This window comes from Cherax quadricarinatus, chromosome 5 (genome assembly GCF_038502225.1).
Source record: "Cherax quadricarinatus isolate ZL_2023a chromosome 5, ASM3850222v1, whole genome shotgun sequence".
Classification (NCBI taxonomy): Eukaryota; Metazoa; Arthropoda; class Malacostraca; order Decapoda; family Parastacidae; genus Cherax; species Cherax quadricarinatus.
This window is the reverse complement of record NC_091296.1, coordinates 1,722,866-1,749,986: the sequence shown is the minus strand read 5'-3', so window position 1 is coordinate 1,749,986 and position 27,121 is coordinate 1,722,866. Positions and strand designations below refer to the sequence as shown.

At 37.3% G+C, this 27,121-nt stretch overlaps 1 protein-coding gene across 2 annotated transcripts in view; it reads left to right on the top strand.

The window, feature by feature from the left end:
* Positions 1–27,121, top strand: part of Tbc1d8-9 (TBC1 domain family member 8/9) — a 59,471-nt gene that overhangs the window by 12,426 nt on the left and 19,924 nt on the right. For both annotated transcript variants that reach the window (XM_070098860.1, XM_070098852.1), the window contains exons 6-16: positions 4,946–5,022; positions 8,229–8,282; positions 12,815–12,898; positions 13,138–13,258; positions 15,186–15,403; positions 16,899–16,999; positions 17,938–18,050; positions 21,648–21,804; positions 22,770–22,973; positions 23,152–23,410; positions 23,651–23,766. In XM_070098860.1, coding sequence (XP_069954961.1) covers positions 4,946–5,022; positions 8,229–8,282; positions 12,815–12,898; positions 13,138–13,258; positions 15,186–15,403; positions 16,899–16,999; positions 17,938–18,050; positions 21,648–21,804; positions 22,770–22,973; positions 23,152–23,410; positions 23,651–23,766 — 1,504 coding nt within the window. The remainder of the gene's footprint in view (positions 1–4,945; positions 5,023–8,228; positions 8,283–12,814; positions 12,899–13,137; positions 13,259–15,185; positions 15,404–16,898; positions 17,000–17,937; positions 18,051–21,647; positions 21,805–22,769; positions 22,974–23,151; positions 23,411–23,650; positions 23,767–27,121) is intronic.

Sequence of the window (27,121 nt, the reverse complement as noted above, 5' to 3'; positions counted from 1 at the left end):
AGAGGTGACCGCACTGGCTGGCTTGTAAACACTGGCGCTGAGGCCACACGTGGGACGCATCCCGGATGAATCACATAAGGCGAGTTTTTTATCGTGAGGCGAGGCAAAATTTTTGCGTTGAAATGCTTTGTATGGCGGATTTAACGTAACGCGATGCGTTCGTAATATGGGGGTCCACTGTACTACTACTACTTTCAACCCACCTGCCATATCCTACTGAATCAGGGTAGCCCAAAAGGAAAAATGAAAGTTTTCTTTTTAAATTTAGTAATACATACAGGAGAAGAGGTTACTAGCCCCTTGCTCCTGGCATTTTAGTCACCTCCTACGGCATGCATGGCTTACGGAGGAAGAATTCTGTTTCACTTTCCCATGGAGAAACTGGCTGTATCTCACCGAAGCAGGGTGGTCGAAATAGGAAAAACGAAAGTTTCTCTTTTTAACTTTAGTAATGTAAACAGGAGAAGGAGTTCCCAGCCTCTTGCTCCCAGCATTTTAGTCTCCTCTTTCGACCCGCATGGCTTACAGAGGAGGAAATCTGTTCCACTTCCCCATGGAGAAATATTAAATACTTTTTTTTTTTTTTCAACATGTCGGCCATCTCCCACCGAGGCAGGGTGACCGAAAAAGAAAGAAGATCCCCAAAAAGAGAATACTTTCATCATCATTCAACACTTTCACCTCACTCACACATAATCACTGTTTTTGCAAAGGTGCCCAGAATACAACAGTTTAGAAGTATATAGTATAAAAATACACAATATATCCCTCCAAACTGCCAATATCCCAAACCCCTCCTTTAGAGTGCAGGCATTGTACTTCCCATTTCCAGGACTCAAGTCCGGTTATATAAAATAACCGGTTTCCCTGAATCCCTTCACTAAATATTATCCTGCTCACACTCCAGCAGCTCGTCAGGTCCCAAATACCATTTGTCTCCATTCACTCCTATCAAACACGCTCACGCACGCTTGCTGGAAGTCCAAACTCCTAGCCCACAACACCTCCTTTACCCCTTCCCTCCATCCTTTTCGAGGACGACCCCTACCCCGCCTTCCTTCCCCTACAGATTTATACACACTCCATGTCATTCTACTTTGATCCATTCTCTCTAAATGACCAAACTACCTCAACAGCCCCTCTTCTGCCCTCTGACTAATACTTTTATTAACTCCACACCTTCTCCTAATTTCCACACTCCGAATTTTCTGCATAATATTTACACCACACATTGCCCTTAGACAGGACATCTCCACTGCCTCCAACCCCCTCCTCGCTGCAGCATTTACAACCCAAGCTTTGCACCCATATAAGAGTGTTGGTACTACTATACTTTCATACATTCCCTTCTTTGCCTCCATAGATAACATTTTTTGCCTCCACATATACCTCAATGCACCACTCGCCTTTTTTCCTTGATCAATTCTATGATTAACCTCATCCTTCATAATTCCATCCGCTGACACGTCAACTCCCAAATATCTGAAAACATTCACTTCTTCCATGCTCCTCCTCCCCAATTTGATATCCAATTTTTTTTTATCTAAATCATTTGATACTCTCATCACCTTACTCTTTTCTATGTTCATTCAACTTTCTACCTTTACACACAAATGGTCACTAAATATACATACACATCTGTATTCTACAATGATGGACAAATGTATGTGTAGGACAGGCTTGTATGAAGTGTTGTCACCTTCACTGAGTGAAGTGTCACCTCAGTGTATAACATTTAAAGTGTTCTTCTGTTGCCTCTTCCTATTCCACTGAAGATGTGTGTGTAAGCACATAAAAACACTCAGGTTTTATTTCCTATTTTCTTTGTGGTATTTTTGCTCACTTGACTCACAGAGAAACTCTGGTATATTGCTAAATCATGCTAATTTGAGATGGGGAAAAAGCGTATACTGGGGAATGTACGTGTGACTAGCGAACATACACCTGCTAGCTTTGGATGAGTGACAATGAAGACAAATGACCTCAAATTTTATAGTTCACATACATGTGAGATGGAAGCCTGAATCATTTAAAGAAAGCCAAACTATTGCTTCTTTTAATTCAAATCTAATGCTAGTAAATGCTCAGGCTTTAATGATCACACCTGTCTCTTAGAATTAATCCCTCATCAGTTCATTTATAGCATTTATCTGGTGCAATTCTACTGCTGTTTATAGTGTCATTAATCAGCCTCACAAATCATAAGCTTAATGTAGTTACACTATTTCAGTAGACTTGTATAACTTTGTCATTTGTTCTAACACTTCATTTGTAAATTATTTATCTGTCAGGTATTTTTTGTATTACGTACTAGAGTTAGATTATGCATACTTTATCATGTAGGCCACTATCTCATTTCATATTTGGTTATTTTCCATCCTTTAAAGTTGTCAAAGCCCCAGACCATATACTTCTGATGTTTTTTAATTCCACACCACAGTGAATATTTCTGCCAGTTATTTCAATATAAATACAGTGGACCCCCGGTTAACGAACTTTTTTCATTCCAGTAGTATGTTCAGGTGCCAGTACTGACCGAATTTTTTCCCATAAGGAATATTGTGAAGTAGATTAGTCAATTTCAGACCCCCAAACATACACGTACAAACGCACTTACATAAATACACTTACATAATTGGTCGCATTTGGAGGTGATCGTTATGCGGGGGTCCACTGTAGTTTGAAATCTTTCGAGTGAATACTTTTTTTGGGTTTACTGTATAAAAGACTGGGCGTCATCTCTGAATATCTTGTAACTTATGGATACTGGTCAGCAATAAGACAGCTTGCAAGGAGAAAATAAGATAAATGAATAATGTATGTTTAAGCTGTACTGAGAGCATCTTCAGCAGATGCATGCCATTCATTTCCAATAAGTACTGAAGAGGACCTCAGTACAATGATAAGAATATGGAGTACTTTACTAATTTTCCTCTCATTTTTTTTATTCATGTGGGTTCACATGTACCTTCTTAATAGTTATCCTTTAATGCTTTCAAGATTTTTCTTGCATATGCTTTCCTTTGCACTGAAAGTGGGAAATGGTAGATATGATTTTATTTTAATATATTGAGCAGTACCTTAGATACAGTAGACTCTTTGGATGACCTTGTCACATTTTTATGTTTTGTAATATACCTCAGCAATTGTTAGGTGATATGTACTGTATTTTACGCCGAACAAGACACTCCAGTGTCGAAGACATACCCCCCGAAGATGCTGGGTAAATTTTCATGACTTATTAGGGGAAAAAATAGCATTTTTGATGCCGTAAAATGTGGGAATTCTTTCTCTGAAAATACTAAACTTGGTGGCATTCCATGTCCAGCTGTACACTTACCAATATTTCAGAGCACCTGCTGTGACCTCTTAGCACAAACATTACTGTACTTCAAAATTAATTATATGTATTAGTTTTCTTTTTAATATTAACTCTATTATGAATTGTCAGCCAATCTGTATGTGCTACACTTTTTTGTAATTAAAGTGGGACCCCCGTATCTGCAGGTCCTGTAGCCACGGTTTCAGTTACCCCTGATTTCCTGTGGCCTGAATATAACCCTTAATTTTGCTTAATAATAGCCTCTAAGTGCAAAAGTAGTGATGGCGAAGTTCTTCATAGCCTAAGAGAAGCCATGAAGTGCTTCCCATCAGTGAAAGAGTTTCAATTGTGTACAATTTACCAATTAAACCTTATAATAATAATAATGTATGTCAGTGAAAAACGACATATAGTATAGGGTTTGCTACTATCTGCGGTTTCAGTATCTGCGGCAGGTCCTTGGAACGTATCCCCCATAGATACTGGGGTTGTACTCTATCTTGTTTGCTGTTATTGCACAGTGTTGTACACTTCTATCTTCTCTCCACTCTCTCACCCAGTAATTTATTTAAAGACATTTCTGAAAGGGGAAAATTTTTTTTAGCCTTTAAAATTGTACTGTGAAACCTCAATTCAATAAAATAATACAGTAGCTGAGAGAGGATATTCAGTAATACCGAATGTCCAATAAATCCAATTAATGAGATTGATTAACTTATACAGCTCTCATAGCCATCTATGAAAGCTGAATACACAGGATTTTTTCGTTTGTGGGGATAAATTGATCCAACAAACAGTGTCGTCATGACTGTTTTCCATTCTGAGAGACAAAGTTTTTTCTCCTCAGAATATCCCGGATTTTCAAAATTCATTAAAATCACACCAGGCGTACTATTTTTTATGCTGATTCAGAATATACACTTGAAAATGTAAAATGAGATAATTTTAGCATCATACGAGGCCATAGTTTCCATGTAATTATTAATGGAGGAAGCTGATATTTTCATTGAGACTGTTCATTACAGAAAATAGCTAGAAACCATGAAAAATACCTAAAAATACAGAAAACTGAAAAGAGACAGTTTTAGCATGATACAAGGCAGTTTTCTCTCGTCTGTTTCTTCCCTGTCTGAGGTGCCTTTCACGGCACATTTAATAAATCCGGTTAATGAGATTGATTAATAACTCCGATTAATGAGATTCATTAATGATCATAACATTAACAGAGATTCTGTAACTAATGGACTTTATCCATTACTTTTTAAATATTTACCCAGCAGATTGTAATATAATGGCCAATTTTATAACCAGTGGACTTTCTCCATTGTTTCCAAAGTCACTTACACAGCAGATTATAATGATGGACAATTCTGTAGCCAACATAAATTTGCCCAGGAGATTTTGTTCGTTTCCAAAATCTGTTAAATCGAAGTTTGTTTATTTGATGTTTTACTGTATACACACATATGTAATAAAGTGTGTATTGTCAGTGGGAATACATGGCTAAATTTTTTTTTATATAAATACCTAAAAATTGATGAGAAGTAATGTGTCTAGCAGTGTGTTTGTGTAGTAACTAGTCACATATTTTACCTTTGCTAACAAAATATGTTTGTTCTGCAGCATTATTTCTCCATGTTGCTGAGGAAGAAGGAAACTTATGAACTGATGGAGCAGCTAGCCAATATGGCTATGAAACAGTAAGTGATTTAATGAGAAAAGATTCAGAGAAAACTGTTTAGCCATATTTAAGATCTGGAGGTAGGAAGTACAGTGCCTATCCTCTAAAGGAGGTGGTGAAGATGTTGCAGTTCACAGGGTCATCTTAACTGTGATGTCAGCACTCTTCTGGCAAGCCAGTGATTGAATGAATGATGGTGAATGTGTTTCCTTTTTTATTTTTCTTGGTCACTCTACTTGAGTGGGAGATAGTAAGTTAAAAAATAAAGAAAGTTACTTTGATCTCGTGTAAAGTTCTTGCTGTCTTCATGTATCATTCATGATCACTAAAGTAAAGTTTAGTTACACGAAGAGATCCCAAACTCCTGGAACCTGTTTAAAGCTCAGCACAATATTGAGCAAACATGTAACCAAATTTCTGATGAAACGTGCCTGAAGAAAAGGTTTATAATTTAAAACTGTATATGTGTTTGCAAAATTTGGTACAGAATATTGCATTTCATTTATTCATAGTTTGTCCTTTGTCTTTGCAGTACTGTAATGAGGAAGTCCCTCATTGACAATTTTTATTTGCTTTTGTTACCTTATTTATACTAATTTTAATAAATAGGAGTAAAAATGAATAAGCAGTGTAATATGAAAATACCTATATAAAACTCAAAAAGAGAATAAACAAAACTTGTTAAAAGCAAGCAGGCACAAAAAACAAAAGGGTGAAAAAATTATATAAAGAAATGTGGTGATGAAAGGGCAGGAGGGGGAAATATTCTTAATGATAAATGGAAAGTTAGACAATGATAAAACTACAGTGGTCCCTCGTTTATCGTCGTTAATCCGTTCCTGGAAGTGCGACGATTATTAAAATAGACGATTTTTTAATCAATTTTCCCCATAAGAAATAATGTAAATACAATTAATCCGTTCCTGACACCCAGAAGTATTAAAACAAAAAATTTTTTACATGAAATATAGATGTAGTACATAAACAATACAATGGGACATGACGAATGAAATATTAACAGTACGTATAACACTTACCTTTATTGGCGATTCTTCTTAGTGTATGGAAGACTGGACTAGTTACTGTTTGGAAGGGGAATCCCCTACCATCAACACCTCAGGTACCAAGTCCTTTTCTGGGGTTACATACTTCTCTTCTCTGTTTCTTAATGTCACTAGGACCAGCTTGAGTCACTGGAGTCCTGTCTCGCAAAAAAAAAAAAAGTGTCCAGAGAGCTCTGTTTCTGGCGTCTCTTTAAAACTTCCCTAAAATGGGCCAAGACTGTCACTGTACAAGTTGCCGATATGGCTTGCAACATCCTTCTCCGGGAGATGTTTCTCCATAAATCTTTACATCCTACCCCACATTTCAAAAATCTCCTTAATTTCTGAAGAAGGCACCTTCCATCTCTCTTCCTCCTCCTCTGCAGCAAGATTCTGAGCTGCGATCTGTTGCTGTTCCTGCTGAAACCCTTGCAGCTCCTCAGTGGTTAGCTCTTCGTTGTGGTCCTCCACCAACTCTTCCACATCCTCCAAACTCACATCCAACCCCATGGAACTCCCCAATGCCACAATAGATTTCACAACTGACATAGGCTCATCAGGGTCAGCCACAAACCCTTCAAAATCCCTCTTGTGGACACAATCTGGCCACAATTTTCTCCAAGCAACAACAGCTTCCTTGATTTCCTTTTTCTTTGCCACGATGGAAGATATGGTTGTATGTTATACATCCTGGCCAGTTCGGCTACATGTACGCCACTTTCATTTTGTTCAATGATTTTTTCTTAAATTCAATTGTATTTCTCACCTTCTTTACCAAAGGCTTGGCACTAGGAGCTTTCTTTGGAGCCATGGTAGCTTATTTAGCACTTGCAAGCACTAAAATGAATGGAATATTATGAAATATTTCATATGAACAAGGGAGGGGACCGTTGCTCACTGGTAAACAATGGCACACTGGCTGGGAAGGGAGGCTGAGGCGGCTCAGAGCCGTGAGTATGTGTCCAGGATGAACGACAATTAACAAGTCAACTGACCATTTGCGAGCCAATGTTTGGACGAAAATAACGCGACAATTTCTGAAAAGGACGACTATCGAGCCCGACGATTATCAAGGGACCACTGTGTATGGTAATGTAAGAGAATTTTGAAATAAAAGACCGGAATTGGTCGTGAGAGTCAAGGCTGCGACCAAGGAGTTAATGAAAGGGCTAATAATTTGTACTTCAAAAAGACATCAGCATGGGTGGCATAAGGAATGTGAGACATAGTAAAGATTTTAGAGGAGAATGACAAATTGGATATGGATAGTATGTGAGGTACTTAGAAAAAAACAATTAGCTTGCCAAATGTCACTTTTGAGTCAGTCAGTCACAAACTTTTGCAACATGCATGCAACAGTATCCCAGTACACAACCACACAATTTTGATCAAACTGGTTCGAGGTGGTATGGCAAGTTTGTTGTTTTCTCGGGAGTCAAATTGCTGTTTTGTAGACATGAACTCATGGTCAAACATCTTTTTTTTATTTTTAGTGGGAAAAGGCAGGGTAAAAGTAACAAAGTTGCCAATCTGAGTGATGTACAGTATATGATACTGGAAAGAATTATAAGCTCTTTGGTGTAAAAAAAAAAAAATAAAAAATGCAGTTTTTGCTCATTGGCGAGTTCGCTGATTTTCTTCTCGATGCCCCATATGTGTAGTGCTGTGGTATGTAGGGTATTGTGACAACTGATTTGACTGATTCATTTAATATAAAAAAAATTCCATAAAAAAATTCTATGAAAAAGGAGTGTTACAAATTACAATATAGTGGAACCCCGAGTTTTGGCCATAATTTGTTCCAGATGGCTGTTCGAGTGCTGTTACCGAACGAATTTGTTCCCATAAGGAATAATGTAAATTAGATTAGTTCATTTCAGACCCCCCAAAAATACACTTAAAAAAGCACTTGCAATAATACACTTACATAATTGTTTGAGTTGAGAGGCGGCCGAAACTCCAGGTACCACTGTACTTTTCTTTTTATTATTTTTTATTAAGCTTGACTTGTATCATAGAAAAGTAGAGGGTCTGTTTTATAAGTGCACATCAAGGGCCATCTCAGAAAGGAAGAATGTGGGCAGTTTTCATTTTCCAATTTTTATAAAAATTTCAGTAGGATTAATAGGTAGGTAGATGAAACTATACTTGCAGTAATTTTGTTATATAATTTTTTTTTCAGGCTAATTAATGATGAGGAATTCTCAGAAGATAAAGACTTGCTGACAAAAGTCAGGTGAGCAGTAGCATCTTGGGTTTACAGTAACACAAGTTATTGAAGTGAACTTGGTTTTGTATGTAAGAATGTTTTGTTTACAGCAACGTAAGTTATTGGAAGGAACTTCAAGATGGTTATTGGAAGGAATATTAGGGTTGTTATTGAAGGGAACATTAGGGTAGTTATTGAAAGGAATATTAGGGTAGTTATTGAAAGGAATATTAGGGTAGTTATTGAAAGGAATATTAGGGTAGTTATTGAAAGGAATATTAGGGTAGTTATTGAAAGGAACATTAGGATGCATAAGTCTCCTTTATTCTTATATATTTTTCATTTTGTTATTGAAAGTGTAATAATTGGTAATATGAATGTTTTTAATTTTCATTTAATTTTGTACATCTTAATAAGAAAGCTGACCTAGCAAAGGGTGTATCTAGCCCATAAGAAAAGCTTTATAGACTCCCCCTTATGATTGTAAGAATGAATTTGACAAGCCTGCTTTGTATGATATACTCAAAAGCATAATTCTTTAACTAATTGAAACATATGGCTTCAAGTTTATATAGCTTAACACATTTTTTAACTTTAGTTTTTCATTCATGTTGCACTATGTCTTCAGTGATAGTGTGAATGATGGTGAAAGTGTTTTTTTTTTTTCCTGGGTCACCCTACCTCGGTGGGATATGGCCAATGTTGAAAAATAATAATTTTTTTTTTTTTCAACAAGTCGGCCGTCTCCCACCGAGGCAGGGTGACCCAAAAAAAGAAAGAAAATCCCCAAAAAGAAAATACTTTCATCATCATTCAACACTTTCACCACACTCACACATTATCACTGCTTTTGCAGAGGTGCTCAGAATACAACAGCTTAGAAGCATATACATATAAAGATACACAACATATCCCTCCAAACTGCGAATATCCCAAACCCCTCCTTTAAAGTGCAGGCATTGTACTTCCCATTTCCAGGACTCAAGTCCGACTATATGAAAATAACCGGTTTCCCTGAATCCCTTCACTAAATATTACCCTGCTCACACTCCAACAGATCGTCAGGTCTCAAGTATCATTCGTCTCCATTCACTCCTATCTAACACGCTCATGCACGCTTGCTGGAAGTCCAAGCCCCTCGCCCACAAAACCTCCTTTACCCCCTCTTTCCAACCCTTTCGAGGATGACCCCTACCCCTCTTTCCTTCCCGTATAGATTTATATGCTTTCCATGTCATTCTACTTTGATCCATTCTCTCTAAATGACCAAACCACCTCAACAACCCCTCTTCTGCCCTCTGACTAATGCTTTTATTAACTCCACACCTTCTCCTAATTTCCACACTCCGAATTTTCTGCATAATATTTACACCACACATTGCCCTTAGACAGGACATCTCCACTGCCTCCAACCGTCTCCTCGCTGCTGCATTTACCACCCAAGCTTCACATCCATATAAGAGTGTTGGTACTACTATACTTTCATACATTCCCTTCTTTGCCTCCATAGATAACGTTTTTTGACTCCACATATACCCCAACGCACCAGTCAACTTTTTTTTTTTCCTCATCAATTCTATGATTAACCTCATCCTTCATAATTCCATCCGCCGACACTTCAACTCCCAAGTATCTGAAAACATTCACTTCTTCCATACTCCTCCTCCCCAATTTGATATCCAGTTTTTCTTTATCTAAATCATTTGATACCCTCATCACCTTACTCTTTTCTATGTTCACTTTCAACTTTCTACCTTTACACACATTCTCAAACTCATCCACTAACCTTTGCAATTTTTCTTTAGAATCTCCCATAAGCACAGTATCATCAGCAAAAAGTAACTGTGTCAATTCCCATTTTGAATTTGATTCCCCATAATTTAATCCCACCCCTCTCCCAAACACCCTAGCATTTACTTCTTTTACAACCCCATCTATAAATATATTAAACAACCATGGTGACATTACACATCCCTGTCTAAGACCTACTTTTACCGGGAAGTATTCTCCCTCTCTTCTACATACCCTAACCTGAGCTTCACTATCCTCATAAAAGCTCTTTACAGCATTTAGTAACTTACCACCTATTCCATATACTTGCAACATCTGCCACATTGCTCCTCTATCCACTCTATCATATGCCTTTTCTAAATCCATAAATGCAATAAAAACTTCCCTACCTTTATCTAAATACTGTTCACATATATGCTTCAATGTAAACACTTGATCTACACATCCCCTACCCACTCTGAAGCCTCCTTGCTCATCCGCAATTCTACATTCTGTCTTACCTCTAATTCTTTCAATTATAACCCTACCGTATACTTTTCCTGGTATACTCAGTAAACTTATTCGTCTATATTTTTTACTATCTCTTTTGTCCCCTTTCCCTTTATATAAAGGGACTATACATGCTCTCCGCCAATCCCTAGGTACCTTTCCCTCTTTCATACATTTATTAAACAAAAGTACCAACCACTCCAACACTATATCCCCCCCTGCTTTTAACATTTCTGTCATGATCCCATCAGTTCCAGCTGCTTTACCCCCTTTCATTCTACGTAATGCCTCACGTACCTCCACCACACTTACATTCTGCTCTTCTTCACTCCTAAAAGATGGTATACCTCCCTGGCCAGTGCATGAAATTACCGCCTCCCTTTCTTCCTCAACATTTAAAAGTTCCTCAAAATATTCTCGCCATCTACCTAATACCTCCCTCTCCCCATCTACTAACTCCCCTACTCTTTTTTTATCTGACAAATCCATACTTTCCCTAGGCTTTCTTAACTTGTTTAACTCACTCCAAAATTTTTTCTTATTTTCATTAAAATTTCTTGACAGTGCCTCTCCCACTCTTTCATCTGCTCTCCTTTTGTACTCTCTCACCACTCTCTTCACCTTTCTTTTACTCTCCATATACTCTGCTCTTCTTATAACACTTCTACTTTGTAAAAACCTCTCGTAAGCTACCTTTTTCTCTTTTATCACACCCTTTACTTCTTCATTCCACCAATCACTCCTCTTTCCTCCTGCCCCCACCCTCCTATGACCACAAACTTCTGCCCCACATTCTAATACTGCATTTTTAAAACTATTCCAACCCTCTTCAACCCCCCCACTGCTCATCTTTGCACTAGCCCACCTTTCTGCCAATAGTCGCTTATATCTCGCCCGAACTTCCTCCTCCCTTAGTTTATACACTTTCACCTCCCTCTTACTTGTTGTTGCCACCTTCCTCTTTTCCCATCTACCTCTTAATCTAACTGTAGCTACAACTAAATAATGATCCGATATATCAGTTGCCCTTCTATAAACATGTACATCCTGGAGCCTACCCATCAACCTTTTATCCACCAATACATAATCTAACAAACTACTTTCATTACATGCTACATCATACCTTGTATATTTATTTATCCTCTTTTTCATAAAATATGTATTACTTATTACCAAATTTCTTTCTACACATAGCTCAATTAAAGGCTCCCCATTTACATTTACCCCTGGCATCCCAAATTTACCTACTACTCCCTGCATAACATTTTTACCCACTTTAGCATTGAAATCCCCAACCACCATTACTCTCACACTTGATTCAAAACTCCCCATTTAAGTCTTGGAGGTGGTAAGTACAATGCCTGCACTTTAAAGGAGGGGTTTGTTATATTGGCTGTTTTGAGTGACATTTAAATTGTCATATTTGACCTCCTCTGCAAAGTGAGTGGTTATGTATGAATGATGGTGAAAGTGTTGAATGTTGGTGAAAGTGTTTCTTTGTTGGGTCACCCTGTCTCGGTGGGAGATGGCCGATGTGTTAAAAAAAAAAAAATCTTTATCTTTCATTTATTTTCATTTAGTCCATATCTCTGATAATGCCTGTCATTTCTTTACTCAAATTATGTAACTGAAAAACTCTGTGCTTATCAGGGAGATCTCATGACTTGTACAGTATATCTATCTTGCATATTTTCTGCACATTTATGGTAGTCATGTAAAGAATTTCTTCCTAATACTTTAACTTAACACTTGTTCCTTTTCATTCCTCTAAATTCTTCTCCCTCAACTACAGTACTACAGTAAATATTAATTCTTTATGCAGAGTAAACATTTATTGGGACTATGTTTTGCTCTATGTAGAGATTTATCAAGTTACTTCTTATGGGAAAATATGTTCTGAGTACTGAGCATTCTACTTTTAACAAATTATCTGGAAAACATTAGCATCGTCAGTTGGGGCATTGCTGTATATTGTAGCTTGAATGAATGTCTAGAAATTAGTAACACTGAGTGGTTTATACTTATAGTAAACATCTACACTCCTACTCTTTCACATAGTCCTATGTTTCTTGTGTTGTAAAGAGCCATGCTGAGTATGTGTTACTCTCATGGGTTATCTTGGTTCCGTACTTGATGGTACTAACTCATCTCCAGTATTGGGGTATGGTCTTGCATGCAGAATACTGCTTTTTGTTTTGCTGATTCATAATGTAAAATAGTACTTTAGTGTTGAAGTGTGGAACTAAATAAGATGTATTTAATGAGAATGTTCTTAACAGTAAGAAAGTGCCCAAGAAGCCATCATTTCTGAAGCGTGACCTGGATGCCAGAGCCCACTCGGATATGTACCGTAGCAAATTTAGGTAATATTTTGCACTGCTTTTTTATTGAACTTTGTAGTTTAAGGGGTGAAAGTTAGCTTTTATTGTTGTAATAACTGAATATAATGCGATATTCCATTTTTATACCATATGCAAATCATCTCTCTCTTAACTATTGTCACCAACATAGGTATGTACGTGTACTTTGTTTACGAAGTTCAATATATAACTCTAATATTGAGAGATGGATTTGTTTGTGAATGTTGGTTGTTGCATCTCAGGTTACCCCTGAGAGAGAAGCTGGATGGGTCAACGAGTTGCTCTCTGTGGGCACCATACAAGAAAGCCTATGTCAGTGGCACACTCTACATCTCTCTCAACTATATTTGTTTTGATAGCAAGGTGTGTTTTTGTCATTTTTTTGTAATTGTGTCTTCTTACATGACCATTATACAGTGGACCCCCGGTTTACGATATTATTTCATTCCAGAAGTATGTTCAGGTGCCAGTACTGACCGAATTTGTTCCCATAAGGAATATTGTGAATTAGATTAGTCCATTTCAGACCCCCAAACATACACATACAAACGCACTTACATAAATACACTTACATAATTGGTCGCATTGGGAGCTGATCATAAACCGGGGGTCCACTGTATTTGCCTCGTTCAGTAATTTTATTTGTCCAGATTCAGTCTGGTCCAGTAACAAGAATCAAACATGTTCTGTGGTCTAAATAGTATTTGTCACTATACTGTATATCCAGTTAAGTAAGTTTATTTAGGTACAAGTGCACATAAATACAATTATCATACATTGGTTTTTTTTTAACATAGTACTGGCCATCTCCCACTAAGGTAGAGTGAGCCAAACAAGAAGAAAGCTATAAAGTTTATCTTCTTTTTACATTTAGTAATTTATACAAGGGTTACTAGCCCCTTGTTCCTGGCACTTTAGTTGCCTCTTTCAACACGCATGGCTTACAGAGGAAAGATTCTTAGTTTAACATCTGTGTAAATTACCTAGGATAACCAAAAAGAAGTCAGTGACTTATTTCCACTGGGGGTCACAGATGTTACAATACACTGCACAGAATGTATCACATTATAGAAGAAATCATTATTTCTGAAGGGGCTTATACTTAGTGGGGAATGTTTTCATCTGTACATGTATGTCATCCTGCTTTGGCAGGAGAATGCCGTTGAGGGGAAAAAAGATGTGAAGAGTCACTGTGGGGCAAGCTGAGTAATTACAAATCATATGATAAGTCATATATTAGCAATCCTGTAATTTTTAACTGTATTAATACGTTGTGTAGGCAGAGTTATACATTTAAATACAGTACTTGTACAAAGTGCAGGAAGGCAGTGCCAGTGGATGTAGATCATTTGTTTTTTAATATGAGTTTGTAATTTTGTTTAATAAAACTTAAAAAAAAATAGAGTACATTTTAAGGACTTGTAAGTGGCATTTGAAAGAAAGACATACAATGGTACTTCGGGATACGAAGTTAATTCGTTCCAGAAGGCTGTGCGAGTGCCGATACCGAATGAATTTGTTCCTATAAGGAATAATGTAAATTAGATTAATCCGTTTCAGACCCCAAAAAATACACTTACAAAAGCACTTGCATAAATGCACTTACATAATTGTTCGAGTTTTGAGCTGTTCGTATCCCGAGGTACCACTGTAATTATAAAAAGTCAGGTTTGTAATTGAGTCATTAAATTCCTTGAAGTGTGTGTTTTATCACATCAACTTAAGTACAAACATATAAGCTTCTAGAGAGTATAAAGTAAAGGGTATAATGGAGTAAAAATTTTTAATTTATGCAGTATTGCTGTATAAAGAATTTTAGAATTTCTTTTTTGTTCTTAATTGAACATTAATATCTTATTTACCTTTATTGTAATGGAGGTCCCAAACTGGGATGCACAATGTTGCCTTAGTCGTTTAATAGTAGTAAATTGGCAGTTTGGTTTTTAATTATTAATTTTTTATATATTTCATCTTTTCTTTCTTCATCTTGACTATAAATTCAATTACTGTAAACCACTAGCTACCTCTACTGTAATAAGAAAAACAATGTATAATTAAAATTTACTACTCTTTATATGTCTAGTATTAAGTAGTCTGCATAGTCTGTAAGCATTAGGTTTAGTCTGTCCGAAATGCCCCGGTATGATAGTGGCTTCCTTTGTACTTAACAAATCAGCATTATAATCACAGATTGTAAACTTTGCAAAGAAATAAAATGTTAATTTTTTTTTTTAACACATCAGCCATTTCCCACCGATATGGATTATATAATTAACTTGTACATTTTTAGATCGCCAACCTGGTTAGTGTGGTGTGCCCACTGCGGACTGTGCAGAGTGTTGAGCGTGTAGACAGTGTGAAGGGCAACCTCATAGTGAAAAATGCCCTCTTCATTTGTACTTCACACGTGAATTCGTCCAACACTTTCCTCTTTATTGATGTTGGGGATCGGGACTTTGTCATCAACAAACTCTCAGAGATGCTGGGGAAGAGTATACCAACAAAGAAGTAAGTTCACAGGTTTCTTTTTAATAGAGTTTTGGCAAAATGTGACTGTCACATCAATGCCCCCTTTACTCTCTCCCTCTGACCAACCTTTTTCATTGCTTTAATAACAAGACAGTGCTGTAGGACCCTTAAGGGTTTAGCACTTCGTTATGTTTAAAATAATATATAATTTAATGCTAAGAATAAAATTTCAGTAGAAGACTTCATAGTATTATTAACTCAGTATCATATGTTATCATAATTATGCTTTATTGTCATTTTACGTATCATATGTTATAATTATGCTTTATCATCATTTTACCAATGCATTAATTATCTTGATAAAGGAGGCAGAGACTGACTTTGGCTTTGGTTAAAACAAAAGAATGTGGTGTTACTTTTCTTCCACTAAACAACATTATCAACCCTTTATGTATAGATCACATGAATTAAAAGTTGTACATACAATTCAGATATGTATTGAAGAATTAGATTACAGTAAAGTATGTGATCTCAATATTGCTAGAAGTCAGAGCCACAGTTGGCAGCTCTCTCCTCTTCTAGATGCTGCCTTGTACACCATTATTTCATTACTAATCCTTTTATTCTTCTTGGTAATTGCTCTCCTGAATACATTCATCTTTAGTATGTGTTTGGTGTAGATGTGGCGGGTTTCTGTATGTGTGGTATAATTTTGTAAGGAAGTTTAACTGGTAGTCTTAATGTTTCTTGACATGTAGAGTGTATGTGTGATGATAAGCCTCACTACATTAAACTCATACTAGTAGGTTCACATTAACCTTCCCCACACTCTTTAGTTGCTTCAGGTAATGATTAACAGAATGTCAGGTAAGATGACCTGTATTTGTCACTCACTGTTTGTGGTCTATAAGTAGAAAATCAACATCTGCTTTGGAGGATGGACTGATATATTAGCATACTGTGCTCTAAAAGTTACTTATATTTCTTTCTTATATTCAGTGTTATTTTCTCTTACCTCTACTCATTTTCTCCTCCCAGTATGTTTTCCTTACGTTTTTTTTAATATATTTTGAGATACTCTTCTGCTTTTCTTCCGCTTTGCACAAATTCCATTAATGGTGTCTAAGGCAATAATGTAAATGCTACTGGTAAGTGAAATTCATTATTAGTTTTTTCAGTGTTCCTGTACTAGATTACACATTTAAAGCATTTAGATAATCATTACTGATAAACACAATATAGTAGTTTGGAAAAAATTTTTGGCCACCTGCCTCCATAACAAATAATGAAGTGTGCCAACTTCTCCTTTGCTGTTAAATTATTTGGCTGAGTCTACTATTAATTTGCTTTAATAATCTGGTAAATTATGTACATAGTTGCAGGACTGCAAGAAACAGATATGATAATGATTCAGAAGACTATCTTAAATACTGTTAAAATTTTATGGTTTTATGGCACTCTAGCTGTAATACCTAATTGATCAAAATTTTCATCTTTGTTATCACGAGATTGATATTGAGAATGTTGTTGTCAGTGCTCTTCCAGACAACATGGTCCTGGGGAGTGCCAGACTGGGCAGTCGCTCCAACTCTGTCACTGATGATAAATGTGATGACATGAGCCTTAGTAGTTTGAGTAAGTTTATATTCAGTTTTCCACAAGTTTACTGCTACTTCTAAGTTTACTTTTGATCCTGGAAGGATATTTTTTTCATAATTTGAGACAGCTTGCATAGATTTTTTATGTAATTTAGTTTTGTACAAGTTTAAAGAGGAAAGGAGATGGTGTTTAGAAATATTTTGTTGACAAAAACTGGCCATGTTTTACATGCAATTTATGCACAAGCAACATGCATGAAAATGTATATTGTAAACAGTACAGTAGTTAAATATTAGACATGCTGGTATTCAAGAAAGTACAGTATTAAGGTTTTGTGAAGTGAGTGTGACCATCATTTCATTAGGATGTTTGTGTGTAAGGGGTGTGAGATATTCTTGGGACTCACTTATTAATCATTAATTAGCTTGAGATAACTGTCATACCTTGCAGGTTTTTGACATTTCTAAATTTGGATCAGGTTGCATTTTTGTCCCTTTGTCCTGGTCCTCTCGTTTTTGAACAGCTGTGTATGTCCACCTTGTCACTGCTCGAATATCTTTAATGTATGTATGTACGGGTGTGAGACTATTATGAAATATGCAGAAGTTATAGTGATGGAGAAGTTTGACATAAATTTTTTTTTGTGATACGAGTTCTCATTAGAGCAGTGAATATTCAGTGTGATTTATTATACTACAGTATTATTAATGTAAGTAGTTTGTGTGCATTCTCTTGTTTAACTCTACTGCAACTTAACTAGATGTCGGAGTTAAGAGAAAATGGTTGAAGGCATTAAAAATACAAATTTGTGAAAATGTGGTACATTTATAAATTTGAAAGGAAAGTGATGAGACTTAATTATAAACATTACTTCACTTGTTACACTTCAATAAAGTTGCTAAATATTAATTATGAATAACAGTCATGTAGACATAGACCCGTATTTGAGACTGATCAAGACTTATATGCTTCAGGTGTAGGCAGCATATCTGACAACAATGGTTCAAGCTTCTCTGAGACACTTGAAGCCGAGACAACAACCGTGCCCTTGAGGTCTCTCTATATTGGATTCGAGGATGATATGGATGTTGGTATTTGTATTCTCTTGGTATTTTGAAATTTCCCTGCTACTTACTAGAATATCCCATGCAAAGGTCTTCCCTGTTCATAACTATTTTTACTGTAATCTGCTTGATCTGTATGTCTGTTATTTTAGTCTCTCTCACTCTCGCTCTCTCTCACTCTCACTCTCATACTTTTATACTTGTCTTGGCCGTACACATGATTTTGAAATTTTTCCAACTGTATGAATTTTTTTTTTTTTTTTTTTTTTTTTCAACAAGTCGGTCGTCTCCCACCGAGGCAGGGTGACCCAAAAAAAGAAAGAAAATCCCCAAAAAGAAAATACTTTCATCATCATTCAACACTTTCACCACACTCACACATTATCACTGCTTTTGCAGAGGTGCTCAGAATATAACAGTTTAGAAGCATATACGTATAGAGATACACAACATATCCCTCCAAACTGCCAATATCCCAAACCCCTCCTTTAAAGTGCAGGCATTGTACTTCCCATTTCCAGGACTCAAGTCCGACTATATGAAAATAACCGGTTTCCCTGAATCCCTTCACTAAATATTACCCTGCTCACACTCCAACAGATCGTCAGGTCCCAAGTATCATTCGTCTCCATTCACTCCTATCTAACACGCTCATGCACGCTTGCTGGAAGTCCAAGCCCCTCACCCACAAAACCTCCTTTACCCCCTCTTTCCAACCCTTTCGAGGACGACCCCTACCCCTCTTTCCTTCCCCTATAGATTTACATGCTTTCCATGTCATTCTACTTTGATCCATTCTCTCTAAATGACAACCCACCTCAACAACCCCTCTTCTGCCCTCTGACTAATGCTTTTATTAACTCCACACCTTCTCCTAATTTCCACACTCCGAATTTTCTGCATAATATTTACACCACACATCCACACATTGCCCTTAGACAGGACATCTCCACTGCCTCCAACCGTCTCCTCGCTGCTGCATTTACCACCCAAGCTTCACATCCATATAAGAGTGTTGGTACTACTATACTTTCATACATTCCCTTCTTTGCCTCCATAGATAATGTTTTTTGACTCCACATATACCTCAACGCACCACTCACCTTTTTTCCCTCATCAATTCTATGATTAACCTCATCCTTCATAAATCCATCCGCCGACACGTCAACTCCCAAGTATCTGAAAACATTCACTTCTTCCATACTCCTCCTCCCCAATTTGATATCCAATTTTTCTTTATCTAAATCATTTGATACCCTCATCACCTTACTCTTTTCTATGTTCACTTTCAACTTTCTACCTTTACACACATTCCCAAACTCATCCACTAACCTTTGCAATTTTTCTTTAGAATCTCCCATAAGCACAGTATCATCAGCAAAAAGTAACTGTGTCAATTCCCATTTTGAATTTGATTCCCCATAATTTAATCCCACCCCTCTCCCGAACACCCTAGCATTTACTTCTTTTACAACCCCATCTATAAATATATTAAACAACCATGGTGACATTACACATCCCTGTCTAAGACCTACTTTTACCGGGAAGTATTCTCCCTCTCTTCTACACACCCTAACCTGAGCCTCACTATCCTCATAAAAGCTCTTTACAGCATTTAGTAACTTACCACCTATTCCATATACTTGCAACATCTGCCACATTGCTCCTCTATCCACTGTATCATATGCCTTTTCTAAATCCATAAATGCAATAAAAACTTCCCTACCTTTATCTAAATACTGTTCACATATATGCTTCAATGTAAACACTTGATCTACACATCCCCTACCCACTCTGAAACCTCCTTGTTCGTCCGCAATTCTACATTCTGTCTTACCTCTAATTCTTTCAATTATAACCCTACCGTATACTTTTCCTGGTATACTCAGTAAACTTATTCCTCTATAATTTTTACAATCTCTTTTGTCCCCTTTCCCTTTATATAAAGGGACTATACATGCTCTCTGCCAATCCCTAGGTACCTTCCCCTCTTTCATACATTTATTAAACAAAAGTACCAACCACTCCAACACTATATCCCCCCCTGCTTTTAACATTTCTGTCATGATCCCATCAGTTCCAGCTGCTTTACCCCCTTTCATTCTATGTAATGCCTCACGTACCTCCACCACACTTACAGTCTGCTCTTCTTCACTCCTAAAAGATGGTATACCTCCCTGGCCAGTGCATGAAATTACCGCCTCCCTTTCTTCCTTAACATTTAAAAGTTCCTCAAAATATTCTCGCCATCTACCTAATACCTCCCTCTCCCCATCTACTATCTCCCCTACTCTGTTTTTAACTGACAAATCCATACTTTCCCTAGGCTTTCTTAACTTGTTTAACTCACTCCAAAATTTTTTCTTATTTTCATTAAAATTTCTTGACAGTGCCTCTCCCACTCTTTCATCTGCTCTCCTTTTGCACTCTCTCACCACTCTCTTCACCTTTCTTTTACTCTCCATATACTCTGCTCTTCTTATAACACTTCTGCTTTGTAAAAACCTCTCGTAAGCTACCTTTTTCTCTTTTATCACACCCTTTACTTCATCATTCCACCAATCACTCCTCTTTCCTCCTGCCCCCACCCTCCTATAACCACAAACTTCTGCCCCACATTCTAATACTGCATTTTTAAAACTATTCCAACCCTCTTCAACCCCCCCACTACTCATCTTTGCACTAGCCCACCTTTCTGCCAATAGTCGCTTATATCTCGCCCGAACTTCCTCCTCCCTTAGTTTATACACTTTCACCTCCCTCTTACTTGTTGTTGCCACCTTCCTCTTTTCCCATCTACCTCTTACTCTAACTGTAGCTACAACTAAATAATGATCCGATATATCAGTTGCCCCTCTATAAACATGTACATCCTGGAGCCTACCCATCAACCTTTTATCCACCAATACATAATCTAACAAACTACTTTCATTACGTGCTACATCATACCTTGTATATTTATTTATCCTCTTTTTCATAAAATATGTATTACTTATTACCAAATTTCTTTCTACACATAGCTCATTTAAAGGCTCCCCATTTACATTTACCCCTGGCACCCCAATATTTTCTCATATTCATACTACTAGTGTCTTAGCAGAATATTCTGTATTTTCAATTTTTCAGTTAGATTGTCTTTATTTGCCAATAAGTTTTTAAAGATTTATTTCAGTTCTGCTTTCAGATAGGATTTAAAATATTGCTTCCTAGGGTAGTTGGGAATATCTGACATCTAAAATGTTTGAGTGAGCTTCAGTGATCAGAGTAACTGAAAGTTCTATATTAGATTAGTCAATCTGAATTTGTTATTCATCTGTTTCTCTACAATCATTTAATTTAAATTTATTGTAATTTGTGCCTTTTGCCATTGTATCATGTAGATCATTGTTTCATATCTGCGTGCCTCTAGCAAGATGGTGATAGTGTGAGTGATGGCGAAAGTGTTTCTTTTTCGGGTCACTCTACTTCGGTGGGAGATGGCCAGTGTGTTAAAGGAAAAAAATATTTTGGATGCTGTGTTTAGCTAAGTGTTTTTTGTACTAAATACTCATATGTTGACATACAGAACAACATTCTTACTAAACTGGTTAATATATTGATGTACTGTACTTTCTAACTAGGAAGGAGATTGTGAAAAAAGGAAAGAGGCCTTGTGGGACCGACACTGGAGTGAGTATGGACGCGGTGTAACCATGTACCGTACAGTAGAAACTCTTCGTTTGGTCTTGGAAGGACTCCCAGACACTGTTAGACGAGAAGTGTGGTTAATATTTTCTGGTTAGTTGTTGGTCATTGTTTCGTAGTATTTTGTAGTGTCTGTTGTTAGAAAAGATTGTAAATTTTGTATGATTTCTATAATTTGAATCTTTTTTTTTTTTCACTATTGAAAATTATTATACTGTTGAGAATATTTATGATTTTTTAATAATTTGCTTTATTTAAGTTGTATGGAATAAGTATTATAGGCCATATTTAACTGGTTAAATGGTAAGTGAATTATGAAATACATAGATATTGTAATCTCCATAAATTCTACTGGCACAGAATTTATATTCCAAGCACATTTCACAAATCTAATGGTACTTACATGAACTCGAGCAGTTACATCAACTTTTGCATTTGCATTACCTCAAACTTTCTGAAGTCTAGTGGGAAATATATCTTTTTCTTTTGTTTTGTAAAATATATTGTAATTTTCTTCATTAATGATAGTCCAACAAATATGCAATTTTTTCTCCTGAAACTGAAGCAGGGAGGTGGTCAGGAACTAATACAGTTACGAAAAATTAAACTAGTCCAGTGAATAATGGATAAATATAGGAAATTTTAAGTCCAAGCCAAGTAACATATAGGAGTCAAGTTCTTCTTTTCTGCTTCTGCATAATGGGTAACAAACTTTATACAAGTACATAGATAAAAGTACAATATGTAGCAAGTGTAGCAATGTTTGTTAGTTGTGGTATATTAGTTGCAAGGTTATTAAACATGGTGTCTTATGTTTTATAACTGTAAATTCATTAAAAGTACTTATGTTATTGCCTGAAAAGCAATAACAATATTTGATTATGTGTAAACTACATTATCCTTGTACTGCATAAAAGAATAAAAATTTGAATTTGAATGTGATTATAAAACTGGATATGGATAGGGAATGTTAATGTGTGCAGTTGCTGTGCAACATTTTTAGTGCCAGTGCTGCAAAGGAAACATTGATTCTTCTATAATTAAGCTATTACTTTCAGGTGCCATAAATGAACAGGCCACGAATCCTGGCTATTATGAGCAAGCAGTAATTGCAGGGTTAAAGCGTGGCGGCCCTGCCAATGATGAGATTGAGAGGGACCTACACAGGTCTCTTCCTGAGCACCCTGCATTTCAGAGTGAGAGAGGGATATCAGCTCTCAGGCGTGTCCTTTGTGCCTATGCTTGGAGGAACCCTGCCATTGGTTGGTTGCTGAATTTTTGACTGGTGCCAAATGTATGCAAACTTATTAGGAATGTCTCACGTAATCGTAATAACACAATTGCAAACTACAGTATGAAGATTAATTCTATGCTTAATTCTTTAGGGCTGTTTACAATATTTTTTTTAATAATGTAATGTTCTAATTCACATCCCCATAGGTTACTGCCAAGCCATGAACATTGTGGCATCAGTCCTCCTCGTGTATTGCAATGAAGAGGAATCGTTCTGGCTCTTGGCTGCCCTGAGTGAGCGACTCCTACCTGACTATTACAACACCCGGGTTGTTGGGGCTTTGGTGGATCAAGGTGTGCTTGAAGACCTCATCCTGGATCACATGCCAGGACTACACACCAAGCTGTCAGACTTGGGCATCATCTCTTTAATCTCATTGTCCTGGTTCCTCACCCTTTTTCTCAGGTGCTTATTATCTTATGGTGCTTATTATCTTATCTTATTATCTTATGGTGCTTATTATCTTGTCTTTTTTTTAGAAACACGTTAATTAATGGGTAATGATTTTCCTTCATGGTTAAAATTTGCTAAGGCAGATTCCAGGTTCCTATAGTTTTTTAATCTTAAGTGGTTACTACTTAATAATATATTTGAATTTTTGCTGAACGGTTAACTCATACACTGAAATGGTTTTAATTTTTCCAGTGTGATGCCATTTGAAGCAGCAGTGCATGTTGTGGACTGCTTTTTCTACGATGGTGCTCGTGTGGTGTTTATGGTCGCACTGGCCATACTTGACGTCAACAAGGAGGCACTGGAAAGTAAGTGGTTACTCTGAATTTAGCCTTTGTATTTTTTTTTTTTAATACGTCGGCCTTTTCCCACCGAGGCAGGGTGACCCAAAAAGAAAGAAAAACCCCAAAAAAAGAAAAGAAAAAACTTTGATTATCATTCAACACTTTCACCATCACTCGTACAAAATCACTGTCTTTGCAGTCTCTCTCAGATATAACACTTTAGACATCTCTCCAAACTGCCGATATCCTAAACCCTTCCTTTAAATTGCAGACATTGTGCTTCCCATTTCCAGGACTCAAGTCCGGCTAACCAGTTTCTCTGAATCCCTTCACAAAACATTACCCTGCTCACACTCCAACAGCTCGTCATGTCCCAAAAACCATTCGACTTCATTCACTCCTATCTAACATGCTCACATATATGTTACACCAATGTTTTGTTGTTGACAGCAGATTTTGAAGTCACCTAATATTATTGTCTAACATATAAGTGAACAGTATTTAGATAAGGCTAAAGAGGTTTTTGTGGCATTTATGGATTTGGAAAAGACGTATGACAGGGTAGATAGGAGGGCAATGTGGCAGATGTTGCAGGTGTATGGTATAAGAGGTAGGTTACCGAAAGCAGTGAAGAGTTTTTACGAGGATAGTGAGGCTCAAGTTAGAGTATGTAGGAAAGAGGGAAATTATTTCCCAGTAAAAGTAGGCCTTAGACAAGGATGTGTGATGTCACCGTGGTTGTTTAATATATTTATAGATGGGGCTGTAAGAGAAGTAAATGTGAGGGTCTTGGCAAGAGGCATGGAGTTAAAAGATAAAGAATCACACATAAAGTGGGAGTTGTCACAGTTGCTCTTTGCTGATGACACTGCTCTTTGGAGATTCTGAAGTGAAGTTGCAGAGGTTGGTGGATGAATTTGGTAGGGTATGGAAAAGAAGAAAATTAAAAGTGAATATAGGAAAGAGTAAGGTTATGAGGATGATAACAAAAAGATTAGGTGATGAAAGATTGGATATCAGATTGGAGGGAGAGAGTATGGAGGAGGTGAATGTATTCAGATATTTGGGAGTGGACGTGTCAGCGGATGGGTCTATGAAAGATGAGGTTAATCAGAATTGATGAGGGAAAAAGGGTGAGCGGTGCACTTAGGAGTCTGTGGAGACAAAGAACTTTGTCCTTGGAGGCAAAGAGGGGGATGTATGAGAGTATAGTTTTTACCAACGCTCTTATATGGGTGTGAAGCATGGGTGATGAATATTGCAGCAAGGAGAAGGCTGGAGGCAGTGGAGATGTCATGTCTGAGGGCAATGTGTGGTGTGAATATAATGCAGAGAATTCGTAGTTTGGAAGTTAGGAGGAGGTGCGGGATTGCCAAAACTGTTGTCCAGAGGGTTAGGAAAGGTTGTTGAGGTGGTTCGGACATGTAGAGAGATTGGAGTGAAACAGAATGACTTCAAGAGTGTATCAGTCTGTAGTGGAAGGAAGGCGGGGTAGGGGTCGGCCTAGGAAAGGTTGGAGGGAGAGGGTAAAGGAGGTTTTGTGTGCGAGGGGCTTGGACTTCCAGCGGGCATGCGTGAGCATGTTTGATAGGAGTGAATGGAGACAAATGATTTTTAATACTTGACATGCTCTTGGAGTGTGAACAAAGTAACATTTATGAAGGGATTCAGGGAAACCGGCAGGCCGGACTTGAGTCCTGGAGATGGGAAGTACAGTGCCTGCACTCTGAAGGAGGGGTGTTAATGTTGCAGTTTAAAAACTGTAGTGTAAAGCACCCTTCTGGCAAGACAGTGATGGAGTGAATTATGGTGAAAGTTTTTCTTTTTCGGGCCACCCTGCCTTGGTGGGAATCGGCCAGTGTGTTAATAAAAAAAAAAATAACAATTAAATGTGGACAAGATTCGAAAACTTTTCTAAGAACCGATCATGAGTGGGAGGGCCTACTAGTAGGGGTTTGATCTTGGGCAGCAACACTTCAAACCATAATGCTCTAGGTATCAACAAACCCATTACATCAAAATTAACTATCATACTAAGCCAAATGCGATGAATTGAAAGTCATATATGAGTATTAGATTGGAGTGAGTGGAGGCGAGTGGTCTATGGGATTGCATATTCTTGTGGAATGTAAGTAAGCTAATAACTGTGCAGTGACTTGGGGAAACTGATTGACTGCATCTGAGCTCTGGAAGCTAGGAAGTGTAGTAGGTTGCTGAGGTTGTAGGTCTGGTGGTGAGCACAACCTTACTGCCTTGTGTCCTTCTAGAGAGGCAGCTAGAGAGTAAGGGTCTTTCAAGGGAGATGTCTTGATGCTAGTAAAGGGATCTTGATCCAGTGAATTGGAGCTATCTTCCCCTTCCTCAAGTTATACATAATTAGCCTCCATTCCCAAGCACTGTGGATTTAGTGCTTCTCCATGAATATAATAGGGATGGTTTCATGATTTTTTATGAAAACAGTTGTTAACATCTTGCAGAGGAGCCACTAAAATATTAAAATTTTACTTCCTGGTTTGACAGTTCCATAAGGATACATTTTCTTTTCCTGGTATCTATCTCAAAATCAGTGATGCAGTAATCATATATAGTATATAGTATATAAAATTAAACCTCCATGGAAGAGTGGAGAAGAATCCTTCCTCCATTAACCATGTGTTGTAAGAGGTGACTAAAATGCTGGGAGGAAGGGATTATAACCCCTTCTTTCTCCTGTAAAAATTACTAAATGTAAAAAGAGAAACAGAGAAAAGAGAGAAGGAAAAAATCTGGAATTAAAAAGAACAGTGTGTAGTAGATGTACCAAATGTAATTAACAAAAAAGGCACAATACCATGACTGGAACGATACACAAATAACCCACAAATAGAAGAGAGGAGCTTACGACGACGTTTTGGTCCGACTTGGACCATTTACAAAGTCACATTAATGATAAGGAGAGCAGGATGGGTATATATAGGCAGGAGGTGGTGGTAGTAGTAGTAGTAGTAGTGGTGGTACTGGAGGGAAGGAAGTAGTAGTGGGAAGGTAATAAGTGTAGGAGGGGCCAGTCAAATATTAAGAAAGAGGAGCACTGCAAGGGAGCTAGGTGCCCACAGAGGGTAAGAGCAAGAACACCGAGGGGGGGAAAAACAAATAAATAAATAAAGAAGGAACAAATACACAGTGCAGAAGAAAGACAACCCAAAGGAGAAAAAGGAAAGAGAAAAGGGGAAGAGGGAGAAGAAGAAAAAAGGAATCAGGTTAGGTCACGTGTTCCCGTCTTGGCTACCCTTCTCATTTCACAGACTCTGCCTTCTCACGTGCTAAACGTAATTTCTTCTCTCCCAAACTCTCTACTCCTGGGAACTCTTCTGTCCTCTGCCTTCCCTACACTTCCAAT